General features: G+C 41.9%; 2 protein-coding genes across 2 annotated transcripts; both read right to left on the bottom strand.

Annotated features, from left to right (window-relative positions):
* Positions 1 to 286: 286 nt before the first annotated feature.
* Positions 287 to 12,461, bottom strand: dpysl2a (dihydropyrimidinase like 2a). The gene is made up of 14 exons (XM_022204233.2): positions 12,096 to 12,461; positions 7,476 to 7,564; positions 6,604 to 6,788; positions 6,296 to 6,460; positions 5,956 to 6,017; positions 5,733 to 5,813; positions 5,580 to 5,648; positions 5,343 to 5,463; positions 5,106 to 5,262; positions 4,694 to 4,835; positions 4,392 to 4,562; positions 3,412 to 3,591; positions 2,271 to 2,454; positions 287 to 2,178 (listed from the first exon to the last, which is right to left on the bottom strand). Exons 1-14 carry the CDS (start codon positions 12,135 to 12,137, stop codon positions 2,087 to 2,089), a joined length of 1,740 nt encoding a protein of 579 aa, XP_022059925.1. The 5' UTR covers positions 12,138 to 12,461; the 3' UTR covers positions 287 to 2,086.
* A 1,926-nt stretch (positions 12,462 to 14,387) lies between these two features.
* Positions 14,388 to 18,893, bottom strand: bnip3la (BCL2 interacting protein 3 like a). Its single transcript, XM_022204232.2, has 6 exons — positions 18,764 to 18,893; positions 17,427 to 17,697; positions 17,254 to 17,335; positions 17,064 to 17,170; positions 16,802 to 16,951; positions 14,388 to 15,953 (listed from the first exon to the last, which is right to left on the bottom strand). Exons 1-6 carry the CDS (start codon positions 18,813 to 18,815, stop codon positions 15,905 to 15,907), a joined length of 711 nt encoding a protein of 236 aa, XP_022059924.2. The 5' UTR covers positions 18,816 to 18,893; the 3' UTR covers positions 14,388 to 15,904.
* Between the last annotated feature and the right edge of the window lie 432 nt (positions 18,894 to 19,325).

Here is a 19,325-nt window from a genome sequence, read left to right as displayed (position 1 = left end):
CATTAAAGAATTCCATTAAAGTTAACTAACATGCCCACGGTGTCTTTTATACACCAGAGGATACATCGCAGTGGTTTTACAGTGTTTAGGTAGAGTTGTCGGTGAGCTGGTGTGCTTAAGCTGCAGCAGAGAGGCGGAATTTCATATATCACATAACTTTGATACACAAAGATGAGTTTTATGGGCGTGAAATCACCCCAAAAAACCCCAAAAATCAAATAAGATTTTAAATTCTGCATATAAAATGATTCATGTGTTATGCAAGAAAAAAAATCAGCACCATAAGTTGCATGTTTTATTATTTTAATCCACTTAAGTCAACACAGATAGGGTCAAATGCTGACAGGACCAATGAATTCCCCCCAAAACTCTTTTATCCTACAAAACATACATGAGCAAGAGCATCACATTAGGTGGAAGAGGGCAAACAACAGTGCTCAACGTTACAACTCAATAACCATTACCAAGAAAGTTCCCCAAATGTAAATCACTTCACATTATAGCTCGGCATACAAAACCTACACTTGACAAGGCAATGAGGAAGAAAGAATCCAGTGCGGCTGTGCAGTGCTGCGCCACTGACAACCTGTCGTGATCTGGTGAAATACAGCTACTACCCCGAGTTAATTTAGTGTCGACAATGCTGGGCAGATAGAGGGGGCACGGCAAGAAAAACCCCCCAAAACAAAACGATATATCCGGTAATTCATTCACAACACTAACACCGAGAACAGTGGACACATCATCAGCACACTGTGTTGGGGTTTCATATACATACAGGAGCATTTTTCATCAGGTCTCAAAAATCCTCGCTTCCCTTCTTTTAAAAGAGCCTTCATAGATACAGTGTGCTATCAATATCTTACAGGACAGGCAGGCAAGTAGATCGATTCAACACATATCCTAAAACACACAGACATATCCAGTACAAAGAAAAAGTTGCAAGCTCACATACAAGTTTTTACCATTTTGGATTGTTACAGGTGCAAAACAAACTGGGTTCATAACTGGGCTAACGGTGACTCTACCCTGGCTGCTGTTATTACAAAGCTGTGTGGATCAAATGCACAGCAACGGTCATATAGCACCAGGTGAAGAGAGGCGAACCTCCCATCGAGCTTCTTCGTAGTCTCCGCCTCTTTAATAACGCATAATGGTCTGATTATTGGAAGCTTGTTGCCCTGACAATCTTTCCACAAACATGAGGGAAAAAAACACAAGGATGAAATGTAGGGAAAAAGTTTCTTCCCCTGAGTTTCAGGGTGAAGTGGAATGAGTGGTTTAACCCTAAAATACCCTTTTTTTTATCCTTTCAGTGCAGTCAGCGCTTTCCAAAATGGCCGATGAAGCATAAAACATCAAGTTTAAAAAAAAAAAATAAACAAAAGTGCAACTATACCACAAAAGGAAGACATAGGTGAATTGTTCAGCTGAATACAGGGTCTAAAGAGCAATTAAATACTGCAAACTTCAAGTAAAATTAAAAGGAGTTATGAGACAATGTTCTCCGGTCTAATATGTCACAATGAGAGATTTTTCTATCAACAATGTAATAGCAAAACAACATTGTCACTGTGTAGAATGGGCAAAAGTGGCTTTACTTTCAAACTAAAGGCGGCCGTCGATCAGGACCACCAAAACATTCTATCATCTGCAAAATAAACAGCATGGGAAGAAAAATTGTAAACTGCTGTCGCTAAAATGCCGGCACATGACTGCTTCTTTAGACTAGTTTTCTGTCAACTTTCCGCAACTAGACAACTCAAACATGTACAGCGAAAAGTATACAAAAAAATGTAAACAAATGAGTTAATGAAACTGGATGTTAAAAAAGACAGCAAAAGAGCTGCTTCAATTCACTCGATCCTTCCTCGATACTGGAATATGGCAGGAAAGATGAAAGAAAATGGAATAGTGCTTTCTTCTTTTTTTTTTGCATGAGGTGACATGGTGGTAGTGTGTGAGTAATGATGGATGGAGTGGAGTGGAGTGCAGGAGAGGAGTCAGAGGTGATGAGATGTGACATTGGTAAGAGTGGCCTCTGCTCCCGTGTTGTCCTGCATCCCGGCTCAGGTGGGAGAGTAGCTTAACCCAGGCTGGTGATGTTGGCTTTTCCGCCAGGGGGAGCCACGATGCGTTGAGTGGTGCGACGAGGAACGTTGTCATCAATTTGGGCACCTAAAAAAAAAAAAATGAAAGTACAAGATAAGCTAGATGTCCAGTTGTGAAAGAGAACATCTAACAGCAATGAAATGTGTGTTTTCACTCACCGGACAGACTGAAGCCGGACTGGTGAAGGTTGCGCACCGGCTGTGGAGTAAACTGCTGCTGCTGCTGCTGCTTGGCAGGCGAAGTCTTCACCGAGGAAACCGTGGAAATCACCTTGGGAGTCACAGTCACCTCACACACCGGCCCGTCATACTGGCCCCTGGGGACTCCTCGCAGCTCTGTGAGCTAAGCGCACAGGCCAACTCATTAGGACACAAGCTGAGTGAGTGGTTTACCATATATCTATGCAGCAGGTCCTCAGTTTGTGACGTCCTCGACTTACGGCGTTTTGTGGTTATGTCGCCATCTCCCATAAATTTATAAATAAAGTCTTGTTCCATCACTCCGATATACGGTGTTTGTGACATTGAAACAAATTTCATGCAGAAACTAGCTGGCGAGCGGAGTGGACAAATATGTTGTCAAGCGGCGCTATACGAGAAAGACGGCTTTGTTTACGTTTGCCGGTTGTACGTCACAATGGATTGTGTTACATTTGTTTTCTTCAGTTTGTGTTGCTTTTTGGAAACTGTAAACTTTTATTGTACAGTTTTTTTATGTCCTAGATTATGATTTTACCACTGTGATACTGTAGGTCAGTGACATAGGTATTTATATATATATATGAGTTGCAATTTATGGCAAAAATCGCGTTACATTGCACCATAGGAACGGAATTCCAAAGCCAGTCAAGATCCCCCTATAGTGAAAGAATTAAAGCTGCTCGAGGCAGAAATCTGGAAAACTACAAACAGCTACAGGAAGTCAGACAAAAGTCTACAATCAGTTATGGTTTCACTCAAAATTCAAACCCTACTATCCTGACTGAAAATCTTCCCTCTAACTGATTTTGCCACAATATTCTATTCTCACTCTGAATTCTGCTGTTCCTTATACTAGCACACCTGATCTGGGTAAAAAGCTCTGTGATTGGCTATAAACATCCATCGCTGGCAACATCACCGAAAGCCTGAAAACTGACCCAAGAGAAGGAGCTGAGGTCTATTTTCATCTCAGCACTTGAACTACAGTATGCTGAAAGTGGACTGTGGAATGTTTGCCCAACGAGGCCGAAAGAATACTGCCTACCCCAGCTTTAAGTTTCTCTGCAGCTAGATGAACATGGCTGTAGTTAGGTCTCACCCTGCTGCGAGCCTTTATCCTCTTGTACACGTGGTCCGGGAAGGGTTTACGGCTGATGTAGCGTCCACAGCCCTCCGTGGTGTGAAGGCTGCCTTCCTCCAACACAATCTTGCCCTGGCTGATCACCACCAGAGGACCTCCACGCACTTCTGTCCCCTCGAAGATGTTATACTCCACGGCCTGGGAGAAAAACAGTCTCAGTCAACTAAAACACTGCAAGAGCTGATGAAACATAATGTGCTTTACAGGATGCTGATGTGTCTCCTTGGTTGCTTCACTTTCATCTTTTCTGATGAGCAATGACAGAGTGGGTGAGGCTGACAAATGAGAAATCCTTCACTCTTTAACATCGGTCCTAAGTGATGCCAGTTACTTATGAAATGCTGCACAGCTGTATCACCTGTCAAATCAAAGTGACACCAATGTAGGTGCAGCATTTGGACTTCACAAGAGATTTTGGCATAGAATACTACGTTTCCTTGTGGAAGCCTTCCTTCTTATTGCCTCCTCAAGGTGCATTTGATTTACTGAAAGATCCTCCATAATGGCTGACGGAGAGAGGATTCAAGGAAGCCTATCTTAGCATAATGAAAAGCACAGCATCCCTCATTAGATGATTAGCAGAGAGACATGTTTAAAGTGTCTATCGTTTGAATATCATGTTGCAACACATCTGAGAGCAGTCATTTTGCCTGCTCCATTAAGACGCTATTATGCAGGTGTTGAAACTTCTTCCAGAGCAGCTTCTCAGTAACTGTTTGCACTGGAAACCGTGCATTAAAAGCTAGTTTTGTACTTGGATTATTTGTTATTCTATATCCAAGTGTGCTAATGCCTGTAACAGCCACCATACCTACAGAACAAGCTTAGCATAACAGGCGTTGCAGCCCATCTCACATAATCTTAGGGATTAAGTCTCAATATGCATAAGACACATAAAAGACATCGCGGATTAAGAACAATCTAAACAAGCATCTGACCAGATTGTGGCTCTTAGCTGAGATGATCTTAGTGATATCTGGGTCCCACAACACGAGGTCAGCGTCGGACCCCACAGCGATGCGGCCCTTGCGGGGGAACAGGTTGAAGACTTTGGCTGCGTTCGTGCTGGTCACTGACACAAACTGGTTTTCATCCATCTTTCCAGTCACCTTTAGGCAAAGGACAACAAATCACACAACAGCAGCTAAACACACACAAAGCTGTACACTGTAGTTTGCTCTAGAGTGCTTCACATTCTAAATTTTTGGAATGTGTGAGAAGTGGGTCGTATAAAGCTCACCACACATTTGTCCCAGATTAGGGACATCCTCTCCTCAGTGCCGTTGGTGCCCTCTGGAATTAGGGTGAAGTTATCTTTGCCTACTGCACGCTGAGAAGTCTGGAAAGTGCAGTGAGCACTACCAGTCACCTGCAAGTCTCCACTAGACAGGACAGAAACAATAAAAATGAGCACGTGTGTCATCTTCGATCGGTTACTCTAAAAAAAACATGTATTTGCTACATTTAATATCCTAGTTTCAAGTGCATGCATGTAAATGTACCCTTCTTCCACAAACAACATTTGAAAATGAATGTGGTCACAAAAATAGGCAGAGCTGAGCAAAAATGAAATGCAGCAGACAGCAGCAGCAGCAGCACCGATCGTGTCACTGTGTTCCAGCTATCTTTAGGTCCTGGCTCAGAGCACCCACCATGACAACAGAGAGTTGAGGTAGTCAGGGGTGGTGGGATCAGGGCTGAGCGGCGGAGAGGTGACAAAGGCCGCAGCTTTCGCCCAGTTCTTACTCCAGTAATGGGTACCATCTGTGCCCAAGCTGGCAGATATGGGCTCTCCATAAACCACAGCGCCTAGAGAAGCAGACGTAATGATGTCAGTGCAGAGTCTCCAGTGTGCTGGCAGAGAAAAAGCTCAATGTTTCTAATCTTACCCCTTTTCCTCGCAAGAGCAATGACATCAGCGGCACTCTTGCTCATCACCTTGGTGATGTAGAGGGGACAGTTGGTCTGATTGGCTATGGTGACAGAGCGATTTACTGCCTCGGCCTCCACCTGCAGATCGGGATTTTTACACACAGATGTCAGACACATCCTCTTCTCTCTTCTGTACTGTTTTCTGGATTTAAGTTCTCTCTTTTTAATGTAAAACTGCACATTATCAGTCTTACCTCCTCTGGACGGCTAAGCACGTGGCCCTCGGGACCAGTGATCCCCAGCTCCAGAATACGTCGCTGCTCCTACAACACCCACAGGGGAACATTATGATCCACAACAAAAATAACTTCTTCTAGCTGATGCTTGACTATCAGTGGCTGTGTTACCTCCGCAATAATGTCTCCATTCTCAGCATGCACCTGCGCAATGGCTCCGAGATCTCTGATGACACTGAACACCTCATAGATCTACAAAAACACGACACACGCTGGTTCAGCTAGCAGGACAGCCAGCCATCCGTGCCAACGACATCTAGCAGCCTAGAAAACATATGCTGTGACAGACAACTCAGCAGAGATCCCACTAATACTGACCACAAGCCGAGCATACCTGACAGTCAGAAAGTTGGAAAACATCCTTATAAGCCAGATAGACCAGGAAAGAGTTGACACCTGAAGATAGAAAACTTATGAGAGAAAACAGCCAAAGGTGGAATAAAGAGAGCAAAAGAGGGAAAACCCAGAGCGAAGAAAAAAGGGAAATCAAAAGCAGAAATATTGAGTTACTGTTAAGTTATTGTTTTTTGTCATCCAGTGAAAAGGGGTTGATTACTCCTCATGCACAGTCAGGGAAACAGTGACAACCTTTTACTGTGTCAGTAAACGTGTCAGGTAAGTCGGAGATTTTAAACTCTATGTGGAGACATCAGCCGACAATGCTGAATACATACCGTGATCCTTCACTAGCGTCTCCATCTCCTCCTGAGTGCCTTTGTTCCACTCGGTGATGTCCACGTGCAGAGAATAGTCACAACAGGACTTGCTGTCAGCCCACTCTCTCCACTGTTTGAAAGCAGCAACCAGGCTGACGCCAGGCTCCGGCACCACATGGTCAACTGCACAACACAAACAAACAGGTTGGATTTCATGTGCACAGGCAATCTGCGAAAATTGAATCACGCGCTTGACGGCATCCACATTGCCGCTGTGGCTCGCTGGCTGAAAACACATAAGGGAATCCATCTGATGTAGCACGTACTGATCATGGTCGTCCCCCCAGCCAGGGCCGCCCGGGTGCCCTGATAGAAGTCATCTGCTGCCACCATGCCTCGGTCGGGCATCTGGAACCGGGTGTGCACATCAATGCCCCCTGGCATCACCATTCTTCCATGAGCCTCTATGATCTTAACTCCACCGGGAACAATGAGGTTGTCTCCGATTTGCCTGAAAGACACAGCAACACACAAATGCATAGAAATGAATAAAAGAAAGCCCTCTGCTGCTTGCCTAGCATCCCGAGTCAGTGCAATGAATTGGCCAATTATTAGCGAAAAAACCAAGAATACAAGAAAACACTGTCGGTTTCTGGCCCTTGAAACTATTTTTTAAAAAAGAAGAAATGTCCAGCAGTGTTTTCCATACAATCTTTCAAATAATCAGGTGCAAAGCAAATTTAGATTGCTGATGAAACTGTTTAACCACGGGTACAGCTACTGCTACTTTCACACCTGGATTCACTTCACCGACTCAAACGCTGCAGATTAGTCAATTTTCCTCATAATCCGACATGTTTCAGGCAACAAAGCGATCTAGGGCTGCTAGGAAAAATACCCACACTGGCCTCATCGGGCCTGTTTTTAGTCATATGTCTTCAAGTTGCTCTATAGATATAAATATATGCTAATATGTACCGTACAGGTGTGAATATAAAAACAACAAATCTGAGGCATGTACAGCAGTTATCTCCAGGATTTTCCCTTTAAAATTCAGTGGCCTGCCATGAAACACACACACACCTACTTGTAGACATCATTAATTATTTTTCTGTCATCTTAAAGGAGCTAGAATTTACTATAGCAACAAAAGAAAAGAAAAAGAAAGCAGCACTATTAATCTTGAAGAAGGACTTACTTGATGACTCCATCCTCCATGTAGATATCAGCCATGAACGACTGATCATCGTTCACAATCTTTGCTCCTTTGATGAGGAGACGGTCACTCTGAAAAGGAGAGAGCCATTTAAATCAGCCATAATTCACAAAATAATCTAATGTAAAAAAGCAAAAATCTTTTATTTTAATCGCTAGTAACCAACAGTCTGTTCCATAATGCAGCACACTACAAAAGAAACTTTGCACACCTTCAGTGATTTATTTAGCTCAGGGTATTTTCCAGTCTGTTCAAAGACCTTTACAAGCTTTTTGTTAATGTAGAAAGAATGCTGCTGAGGTTGTGAAATAGCTAAAGGCCACTAAATCTCTCACACAAACCATGAATTGATCCAAATCAATGCTCCTCCTGTGCAAACGACGATTAGGATAATTCTAAATGATTTATTCACACGTAACACACACATCATTTGAAGAGAGCGGGTAGGTCTTGATCGAAACCCTCTTGAGTGGCACAATCAACTCCACCTGAATGAGATGAAAGGAGAGCGTACTAGGCTGGCCTACTTCTCCTACAGACTTTCCAGGGTCTCTGAGGACAGCAAGGGAAGCTAATGAAGACAAAAGTGGTTTACTGAAAACCTCACAGCAGGAAACACTCCGTTTTTAAATGTCCAGAGTGGGCGAGCACGGCCAACAGGAATGCATTATGCATAAAAGTCATGGCTTTATTGACGAGATCTCTAAAGCCATTATGCTCCTTTAAGTGGGTCATGTAGCCTATGGTCTTTCTCTGCACAAGTGGTCAGCCACTGGCACACTGGGGTTGTCATGTACCTCAGCTCAAAATGGTTTAAACTGTGCAAAAATGACTATAAAGTACTTAACTTGTAACTTCCAAAAGAATAAACACATTACAATGAAAATCGTGGTGGTCTTGAGTTTCCAATCACTCCTATAACTTTGAATTTTCTATAATGGAATCAGTGAAACCTTTGCACCTTTGTTACCAAAAAACAATCATCTGCTGTGTCAAATATATATACAACTTGAATTGTCAGTTTTGGTGTATAGAAAGTTTAGTTAATCTACTTTTCTTTGTGGCCTCTTAACTTCCTGTGGGTTATTATGACTGACTACAGCTGGTGACTTCTCTGAGCCAATTTAAATAGAGCCCAGTCTAAGACAGTCTAAAAAGCCCAGCAAAGATTTTAAAAAGCAAATCAATGACTTTAATGATGAACATCTTGGAGTGATTTTAAAGCAGCTACGGATCCCCAAAATCATCTATGCAAACCTTCATATGTGAAGTTTAAAGTACATGGTACAGCTGTGTCACTGGCAAAATCAGGAAGAAAAGAAACTAATACCTGCTGATGAGAGACATTTGGTCAGGATGGTCAAGAGTCAGCCAACAATCACAAAAGAAAAGGTCTTCTGGAATAAAGTTTTGCTATCAGACCAAATGTAGCTATTTGGCAACAATGACCAGAAATACACTGTCTGTCCAAAAAATAGTCGCACACACTAATTTTTTCATTGGACCGCATTTAGCTCTGAGAATGACACACATTCGCTGTGGCATTGTTTCCATAAGCTTCTGCAATGTTACAGCATTTATTTCTGTCCAGGGTAGCATTAATTGTTCTACTTGTATTGATGATGGGAGAGTTGGACCGGTGCACAAAGTCTTCTACAGAACATCCCAAAGATTCTCAGTGGGGCTGAGGTCTGGACTCTGTGGAGGCCAATCCACGTGTGAAAATGACGTCTCATGCTCCCTGATTCACTCATTCACAATGTGAGCCCCATGAATCCTGGCATCGTCATTTTGAAACATGTCCATGCCATCAGCGAAGAAAAACTCCACTGATGTAAAGACCTGCTCATTCAGTATATTCAGGTATTCAGCTGACCTCATTCTTTGGGAACATAATGTTGCTGAACCTGACCAACCCCAGATCATAACCCTAACCCCCACAAGCTGCGCCCATCCCTTTGGAACAGTGTAAATCTGGACTCATCAGACCACATGACCTTCTTTCACTGCTCTCGAGTCCAATCTTTTTGCTACCTTGCAAACTGAAGCCTTTCTTTTCTGATTAGCCTCGCTTATCAGCGGTTTTCTTAGAGCTACAGCTGTTTAGTCCGAATCCCTTGAGTTCCCTTCGCAAGAAATGCTCTTACTTTCACTATTAAACATGGCCATGAGTTCTACTGTTGATTTCCTACGATTATCTAAGAGTTTATTCGACCACATTTCTTCCTCTCAGATGATGGTTCACCACTATCCTGTCACCACTATCCTGTCAGGTTTTAATAATGCGTTGGACGGTTCTTAACCTGATTTTATGTATTTCAGAAATCTCCGTTGTTTTCTTTGTTTGATGCAGGTCGATAATTTGACTCTTCTGAGACAGATGAACATCCTTTCCATGACCACAAGATATGTCTTCCAACATGGTTGTTCAAGGAATGAGAAGCTCCTCACTGCATCAGCTAGGGTTAAATGAGTTGTTGCAGCTGAAATACATTCATCACTACAGTAATTATCCAATGAAAGGCTCTTACCTATTTGCTTAGTTAAATCCAAGTGGCGACTTCTTTATCAGACCTACCATCAAGCATGGTGGTGGTAGTATTATGCTCTGGGGTTGTTCTGCTGCAAGTGAATCTGGTGCTTTACACAAAGTGAATAGAATAATGAAGGAGGAGGATTACCTCCACATTCTTCAAGAAATCCCAAAATTATCAGCCAAAAGTTTGGACCTTTGATTCAGCTCCAACAAGACAACGGCCTCAAGCACACATCAAAAGTGGTAATAAAAAATGGCTAAATGAGGATGGAGTTAGGGTTTTAGACTGGCCTGAACAGAAGGTCTGACTTAAACCTCACTGAGAACCGTTGGACTGAGCTGAAGAAACAAGTCTGTCAGAAAGTCAACAAATTTAGTTGAACCATACCAAATCCTGTCAAGAGGAGTGGTCACAAGTCAAAAGCGTCTAGTTGAGGTAAAAATGGCCAGTGACATTTAACCAAATATTAGCCATAAAATATTATCAGCCCAGCAGATTTTTTTCATATTTTCAGAGGACTTATAATACATTTATAAAAGAACCAAAATGTGTGATTTCTATTTTGTGACAAAGATGCAGTGTTTCAAGGACTCCGCCATAGAAATGCACCCATTTTAGTATTCAAGAAGAGAAATGCCAATGAACAGCATAATCTTATTAGCAGCCAAATAAATTCAGCAATCAGATGTTTCAACTGACTAAATGTTCAATGAACTGTCTGCATCTTTATAGTGATTTGTACAAATTGATTTTATTTTATTTACAACAGGACTATTACAATATCAGACCAAATCTATTAATGATGGTCATATTATCCTGATATCTCCAAGAAAATTCTTCAAAAAATAATAATGGCCTCAGTCATTTTATGTTTTATCTCATTGTTGGGCAAATGAAATGCACTCAAAATACTGCTATAAGGGGGTGGAGAGGGTCTGAAACTGTAACTGGACTGAATGCTGATCCTATTTGAAGTGTCACTGACACTAGATTACTTACACTATGAGCATATGTGTTTTATTGGCATGATAACAATGTCAGATTTTTAAATATCTGCAATTCCACCATTTTGTTACAACCACAACTCACAGCTTAATCTTCCTATTTCATTTAAAGCTCTGCAGAGAGAAACTATGTGCTTCATTCCTGACTAATGAGTGGCTTGTGAAGGCCTGCAGGGCTGCCTGCCGCACAGTAACCGCTGTCTGCATGTTGCATCTGGGATGTCAGGGGCTGTCTGTTTACAACCCTGGCTTGACCTGTGGCAGACCTAACAACTACCTAGACAACTGTCTGAACACAGCAGCGCCTGCACAAGACAGTGTGGCGTGATCAAATCATCAAACTCGAAGCATTTTGCCGTCTATGGGCTTCCATTCTAACAGCTGCATAATTAAAGCACAGGGTTTGGATGGGTGCTGCCTACTGACCTACTTTACAAAAGAGGTTTTACTTCTTTGACTATCACAGCATCCCTACTGTACTCCCTTAATACTGTGCTTTCTGGCTCAAAGAATAAACCGTGGCACAAAACAGCCATTATATCACTGATTCAACACTTGCAACACTATTTCATTGAATCAGGGTTAAATTCTCATTACTCCCAAACAAACCATCAAGACAAATAGAGACTAGAGAAGGGGGCAGACAAAGTAGATCTCAGTGGATGAAAGACAGAGGATAAAAGACAAGATGATTACAGAAGAGAAACCTGTGCATAAACCTGTCAACTACACCCTGCAGGCTGAGGATGCTGGAAGGGACACCGAGGAGGAGGAGAGCTAATAATGGCAGCTAAAGGAGCAAAGAGCTGCTCTCAGAGTTCATTACAGAGAAATAACACGACCCAAGCTCCAAATGAGGAACTGTCAAAGAGCTGGCTGCAAATCCACTGGCAGGTTGTCATTGTTCATCCTGGGCTCTCAGTATGTGGGGCTGAAGCTGCTCTGCTGCTGTCAGTGCAAATGAATGGAGACGGCTGCTAAGCGCTGGCTAGCTAATCCTCAGGCTCGTTCACAAACACCCCCACTGAAGGGCAGACACAATGCAATCACACAATACTCACTGTAATTCGTGGGATGTTCTTCTTTCCTTGGTAACCGGACATTTTGGAGATCCCTCTGACACAGCTGCCCCCTACCTCTCGGCTAACGCTAGCTAGCTAGACTGGAAAACCTCAGCTGCCAATGAAAGGATGGATGCTCTGCTTGGTGGCCAGTCGACGCCCAGAGGGAAGCAGTGCCTGTCTCTGGAAATTACTGCCGGTAGCAAGCTGAGTTGGCACAGTGCAGCCTAACAAAACTCTTAAAATGAGAAGTTGTGTCTTCCCCTAGCAGTCCTAGCCTTGGTTTTGCTGCTGGATGAGGTCCCTGAAGACCAGACAAGCACCAAGAAGAGAAGGGCCACAAAGAGGTACCGCGCATGCGCACTGCCCCGCCCTGCTCACTCAGCTCGAGCTCCATGTTTCTGTATGGATGTGTTAGGGGCAGTTTGGGAGAAATGGGTGACACACAACCTGTTTAACTGTAAGTGAGCGGGCAGGGACCTCAACAGGTTGTTAAAGAATAAAGTGGCTACAGTTATTAACATTTACTACTACATTAATCCCCAGTCCATTAAAGGATTGATCAGTTTACACAAACACATGTCAAGAAATCATCTGGCGACTCTAAAATATCAGAACAGATTTATCCTGGGTTCACATCAGGTGAAATACCTGGCATTTGTAGGTTCTAATTTTGATAAAACATTTCATCACTAAATTTAGTCTTGGAAATACAGTTGGAGAAAATCTGTTATTCCATTTTTTACCCTAAGAAATCACAATTACAATTTGATTTGTGTTTAAAAAAATCTACTTGAAACATGACGGAGCACTGAGCACTTCAGATATCATGAATTTGTAAAACCATTGACAAGACAGTTTAAACACACTGCACAATGTCTAAGTCACAGCCTTTGTAATTTGCTAATCTGTTTCAAATTACAATTTCGATTTGAAGCGGACTAAGTGTTCAACCTTTGAAGAAAAAAATGAAAATATTATATACCTTTACCACTGTGAGCAATGTTATGCTTTATTAATGCCATAGATCACACTGATGGAATAAACAAAGAAGATCTTGCCCTGCGTAAACATAATATTTTTTTTGTCAGTCAGGTTGAAAAAAGTGATATAAATACTGTCCAAGCAAATAATCAGTTTGACATGTTTGTTGGAACATATCAGTCTAAAACGTGTCAGTCAAAAGCCTGCTAGTATGCAAATAGGCAGGATTAGGAGCAACTAAGACTAAATGCCTCATTTTTTAAATTGTTGTTAATAAATATTACCTTTGTACAAACAGCAACGCGTGGAGGTGCTTCATGGAGTTATGATTTGGAAGATGTGAGGGCTGAGACAGGTTCGACTAGTGGGCCTGTGTCCACAAGAATGTCTGCTTGATCACTTTCACTTTCATTGAAAGGAGTCTGACAGCAAGAGCTTTAATACCAAAGTCTGAAGCTGCTCCCTGGCCTACTGCAGATAATATAGGACAGCTTCCAAATGTGCGGGGCTTTTCCTACAGATAAATTTTGTGACGCCCCAAAGACATTTTTGCCAGCATGAAAGCAAAACCACCAGTACAATAAAAAGAAATAATTCTTTTATAACTGGTGTTTCATTGACTCAATCATGATAGACATTTTACTTTATTTATTGTCAGAAATAATAGGAAAATGCATAGGTTTCTGTCAAATAAGGCAACACAAACTCATTGCCTTCCTTTTTCATGGACTGATCATGCTTATTGTCATGCATAATCACCCCCCAAAGGTCAATTCTGAGCCAGAAAAAAAACAAAAACCCTGGATGTGTACGTGTCTGGCAGATTTAACATAGCATTGCTCTCAGTGGATCTTTTATGGATTTAAAGGAGACAAATCCACAACAGTATTTTGAATCTTCTTAAAACCATGCAACTACGTACACAAATTAGCAATTTATTTGGATCGACTGAGTTAACATAACAGGTTACCACAGGAGTGATGTAACCTAGCGTGATTTATTGCATTTGAAAACCTGCCTAAACATATAGCAATTGCACACATTGTATTGAACACTTATGTTGTGCTCTCTGTTTGTTAATCATGTTAATGGAATGTAGCTTAACTTCCATAGCTAACACTTGTATTTATATCCAAGCGTCTGTATTTAGCATAAAGTCTGTTTGACATTGCTCACTGCTGCTCACTATTCAGCCATGCAGAAGCCCATAATGATATGTGCCTTTCAATAGTTCATAAGATGTAAATAATGTATTTAGTTCAATAGATCTCTACCTACTCCCTTTGTATGTTTATATAAGCCACTGCATACAGTACAAACTTTATTCCAAAATGCTCTGTATTGCACAGTGATGACCTGTACATAAGCCTGTAATGATGAAATGTACACTTTGAGTTAGTATGAGTTACATAATGCGTTAAAGCCTAGATGCATGTGGAGTGTCTTAAAACCAGGACTGCCAGTACTGTACATTATACTCAATGGTTTTTCATATTGTTGTAATCTCATCCATATACAAACAGTCAGCCTTCAATGAACGGAAATGCATGCGTTTTCATCCAGAAATCATTTCCATCATTCCTCTTGAAGTTCCACAGACACTGTACGCTATTTATTGTATCATAATATGTGAAATTATTGTACAGTGAAATCTAGATAAAAGTCAGATAACACTTTTAAACGGAGCCCCTAGAAATGCGTTCCTCTCTGGTGGTGGTTCCTGCCACTGAAGCTTCGGCAATTAAACAACAGCGAAACACACATTACTTACACTGCCACGATGCATAAGATATAATATGCATTCATATGCATGTATAAACAAATTATACAATATCGAAAGGTGTCTATTACATGGGGCAGATCACAGCTTAAATTATTTTTCACATCTACATCTTTAAATACCTAAACATGTAAGAAAACCAAAAAAGAAACCTGTCTAAGATATATCACCAATGTGCAGTGGTGAAAAATAAAAATTTGGCACTTTGCCATTGCTGCTATATTATGTGTTAAAGAAGAAGATATGTAGGCAAAAACAAATAAAAATAGCATATGGCCTGGTATATTGCCTTCCAGCCGAGGATTCACTATCATAATATACTCCAACAACCTCACTGCAAAATTCTGGAGCTACATACTAGAAAAATGGTTAAGCTTTCCAACCTTCAAAAATCAAAGCTTTTATACCCTCTGGGGTTTCAACATGATACGACGTCTGTTCTCAAGAATGTGCAGAATTGAAAAATTGATCCCACTGTGCCACATCATTTGTCCCCCACCCCCAGTTCACTGGACCCTGAATGTTAAGCTCAATACGTTAAGGCGATAAAAGTCCCTTCTGTTCATAGGGCCAATTAAATCAGTTTATATTGCAGATACAATGCGTATTATTGGTTCACACACTGTGCCTACTAAGACACAAGAGGAGGGATGCAGCTTTGGAGAAAAGGCCAGATTTCCTATGATGATAAAACATCAAGACAAGTAAAAGAAATTTCAGCCCTGAAGCCACCTGACATCAGATCCTTGTCACATAGTTTTGAGTTGAGCAGGATGACTAGTATTTTCCAGCTCGGACTGAGTTTCCTATCGACTGGATTCAAGTTGGTGACAACTGCGTGTACGATGTTGTCTTGCGTTAAAGTCTGATGGAGTGCAACCACATTAAGTCAGGTGTATGACTACATCTACAATGTGACATGATTTAATGCTGATTGGGTAGGAAATGAGGGTGCACGATAGATGCAGAGAGCGAGCTTGACTACAGGAGGATGGTAGAGAGACTTGGAGACAGGAGAACATCCAGGCACTGCTTCATTTTCTACTCAGAAAGAGCTGGTGGAGGCTGTGGCGATTCTCTTCCCAATGAACACCCTAGACAAAGAAATGCAAAAAATGAGTGATACTGAACCAGCAACATTATGGAAACTGTGAATTAAAATACAGTAAAATAAAACCACGAGTCCGTATCAACTGACTAATTGTGACTATGGTGCATACTGCTACAAATATAAAGGGAACCCTGCCTTCCTGAATCAATTAGGGTGCAGGTGATATGGTTTTTCCATGCAAATACCAATGCTGATTATTAGTAATAAAGAAGCCCAATAACTAATTCTGAAAACCATTCCACATTTGCAGTAAAAATGAACATATTTGTATTAAATTGGATTAAAACTATGTGTTTTTATGTTTTACATACACTAAAATTAAAAGACAACTCATCAACACTTATTCGTCATTGTTGAAAAGCTGTTGATAATGATGTGCAGCCAATCAGACTGAGACCAGATAATGCTAAATACAGATAGCAAGGGACGCCATTTCTAAATTAATGTATTTTATGGGGAATCAGTTAAAAAAAATCTGAAGTATTCAGGATATCAGATTTGATATTCGGCCATGCTGATAACATCACACTTCTGCGTCATTTAGGGCAGATTTGCGGCAAACTGTGGCTTGCAGAAATTAACCAATTTCACCACTTTCCCTGTTTCATTAATGGCCCAGTTCTGAGCAGGCAGACCGAGGCCATAAATTGCAGACATGTCCGTCATCAAAGCAGCTGTGCACTGATAAATTGCCGCTGCAGACCACTTAAAGCGACACATCATGAGTCAGTGACGCACCAAACGGATGACTGATGCACCGTGAGGGAAATGTGTAAGAACGTCACTGCAGAGGACGTAAAGCGAGACAGACCTGCACGAATTCAAACTTACCCGAGACCAAGAGCCAGGATGTGTGAGATGAGTAAGGAAGGGATGAAGACTTTGAGGAATTCAGCAGAGAAGATGCCACCTTTCTTCATCACCCCACTCTTTCTCATACTGAGGGATACCGAACGTCGGGGGTGCCTGAAGTGGAATTCCCTGGAGAGAATAAGCAATTAGCTAATTAATAATTCATTATTTGAGAACACAACTGAAGGCAGTATCCTGATGTCCCAGTAGTTCATGAGTCGGGGGATAAATGTCTGCTTACTTTGGTGGAATGTTTTCTGGTCTGCTCGACCAATCAGCGACCCAGTCTACTTCTTTGTTCATCAAGATGTCTTCCTCTCTGTCCCTCTCTAGACCATCTTCCTCTGACTACAAATGCGAAGGTAAAGAATTCAGATAAATAAAATGACTTGAAAGGAGGCAGAATTGTAAAGTTCGTTATGCAGCTTTACCTGACTACCCCTCGGGCTGCACATCTCCACATCAAACGTGATTTGACCCTCGTCCTGCTCTGGACTTGGTGGCCTGTGAGGACTAAATCAACACATTAACATGAGAAAAAAAACAGACTAACAATGAAGACTTGTTTGACCTTTAAAGAGCAAATAGCGACCTTTATTCCTACCTATCACAGGAGGAGTTACTTGGGCTAGACTCATGCTGTGCATCCAGGAGGATCTTTTCCATGTCTCCGTTGTGGATAGAGGAGGAGGATGGCACATGCTCCAGACCTCCAATCAGGGTTTCATCGCTTTCAGGCACCACTTCCAAGGTCTGCATTGTTTGACTCATGCCAGCATTCGCATTTATTTGGTCTGCAGCTGGGGGCATTAGCAGGCTGCTCTGCCCGCCCTGGGCCCCTGTATTCCCATTCAGCTCCAACTCTACCCAGGAGCCTTGGCAACATAAAGACCAAGAGCAGGAAAGGAAGCAAAATTAGGCTTGTTGTTTTAAAGCCATCAGTTGTTTGTGTACCAGGCAGACACACACACCTCTGTTTTTTTTTTGTCAGATGGAAACAGCTGACCTACATTTCCTGCACCACTGACACTGCATCTATGATAGCATGCATCTCTTTGTGCCACTGCCCCACAAATAGCTCGTACTTTTTTTTCCAGACGGAAAGGAGTTATGCAATCTCCTAAAGCCTGCAGGCTTGGGTGAGCACAGCATGTAAAACCTTGTGACTGCATGAGACGCCCCTTTGCCGATTTGGGCTGCTGGGTGAAAATGCAGTCAAATTTGTGTAGTTTGCACGTAAGCATGATCGACTGCACATTTATAGATCGAGTTTGTCATCAATGCTGCTCCCGTGTGAGGTCTTGCATAACTGTGGTGTCAGACAATTTGCCCAGACATGTCGCTGTTCCAGCTGTGTCACATGCAAAGCAAAACACGTCCCGCTATTCTGCCCCAGCTAACATAAATATACAGTTAATCAGATTTAAACCTAAACACACCTTCTGAGGTTTTAAATGTGTTTTTAAGAGCTGTTTGTCTGCAGGAAAACATCCGCTTGGCTTCCTTTAGAATTGACATTTAATTAAAAAGACAAGGGCCTGTTGGAAAATCAATCTTCCATACAACTCGTCCGAGTGATATGCCCCGTCATCACAAAATCAAAATTAGCAAAACAGCGGTAAACAAAAAGAAAAGGTATTTCGTCTTTTGTCCCAAACTTGTTTTCATTTCGGCTTGAGCCCGCCCCACGCCAATGCGTGTAGGTGATTGGCCGATGAAGCATCAATCAAACATTTGTCACAACGCTAATGGCTGCCTGGCTGTGACGTCAAACAACATCACCCTTCACCCCTCCCAGAAGACGAGGAAATTCCATCCCGATGTAACTTTTACAATAAAACCTTCAATGCAATAAAATTCTCACAGATAAACGCTTTCATTGAGAGTATACAAAGTAGGGGTTGTAACAGTAAGCACGGAGGACCAACCGACAGTACGTACCGTGGAGCCCGGGCTCTTCGTTATTGTTTTGTTGAGCTGCAGCGGTGGACATGTTGACTACCCAGTTTTAGCATTCAACATGACACGCAATAAACTGCGATGTGCGCATGCGCGAAACCCGTCCAGCGTTCAGACCATTGAATGTATGTTAAGAGGTCCAGACAGGCTGCATGACCATTGTTCTTCCTTTCACATATAGATTTTTATTTCAGTCAAGACAGTCAATATTGCAAATGTAAAAAACTGCAAGATTTACCCTTGTCTTTTGCATTTTTTTCATTTACAATGAGAAAAACAATTCTCTATGCATAAATTACAAATGTTTGTGCAGTTAAATGGAGGCTATTTATTTATGTACTATGTACATAAATAAAAATTTGAGTGCAGTTGACATGTTGTGGGTCTGGATGGTCTTTTCGTATCTGAGTCATCTTGAGTCTGTGGAGGGTTCAGGGACTGATAACAGTAATAAGGTCAACCCTGGTCCCCTCCTGTTTACTCACTATGGACATAAATGCTGTGTTACCTGGCTGGACTTACCTCTTAATGTGAGGTCACATCC

Source organism: Acanthochromis polyacanthus, chromosome 7 (assembly GCF_021347895.1).
Source record: "Acanthochromis polyacanthus isolate Apoly-LR-REF ecotype Palm Island chromosome 7, KAUST_Apoly_ChrSc, whole genome shotgun sequence".
NCBI lineage: Eukaryota > Metazoa > Chordata > Actinopteri > Pomacentridae > Acanthochromis > Acanthochromis polyacanthus.
Note: the sequence above shows the minus strand (reverse complement) of the source record. Positions and strands in the feature narration are given on the sequence as shown.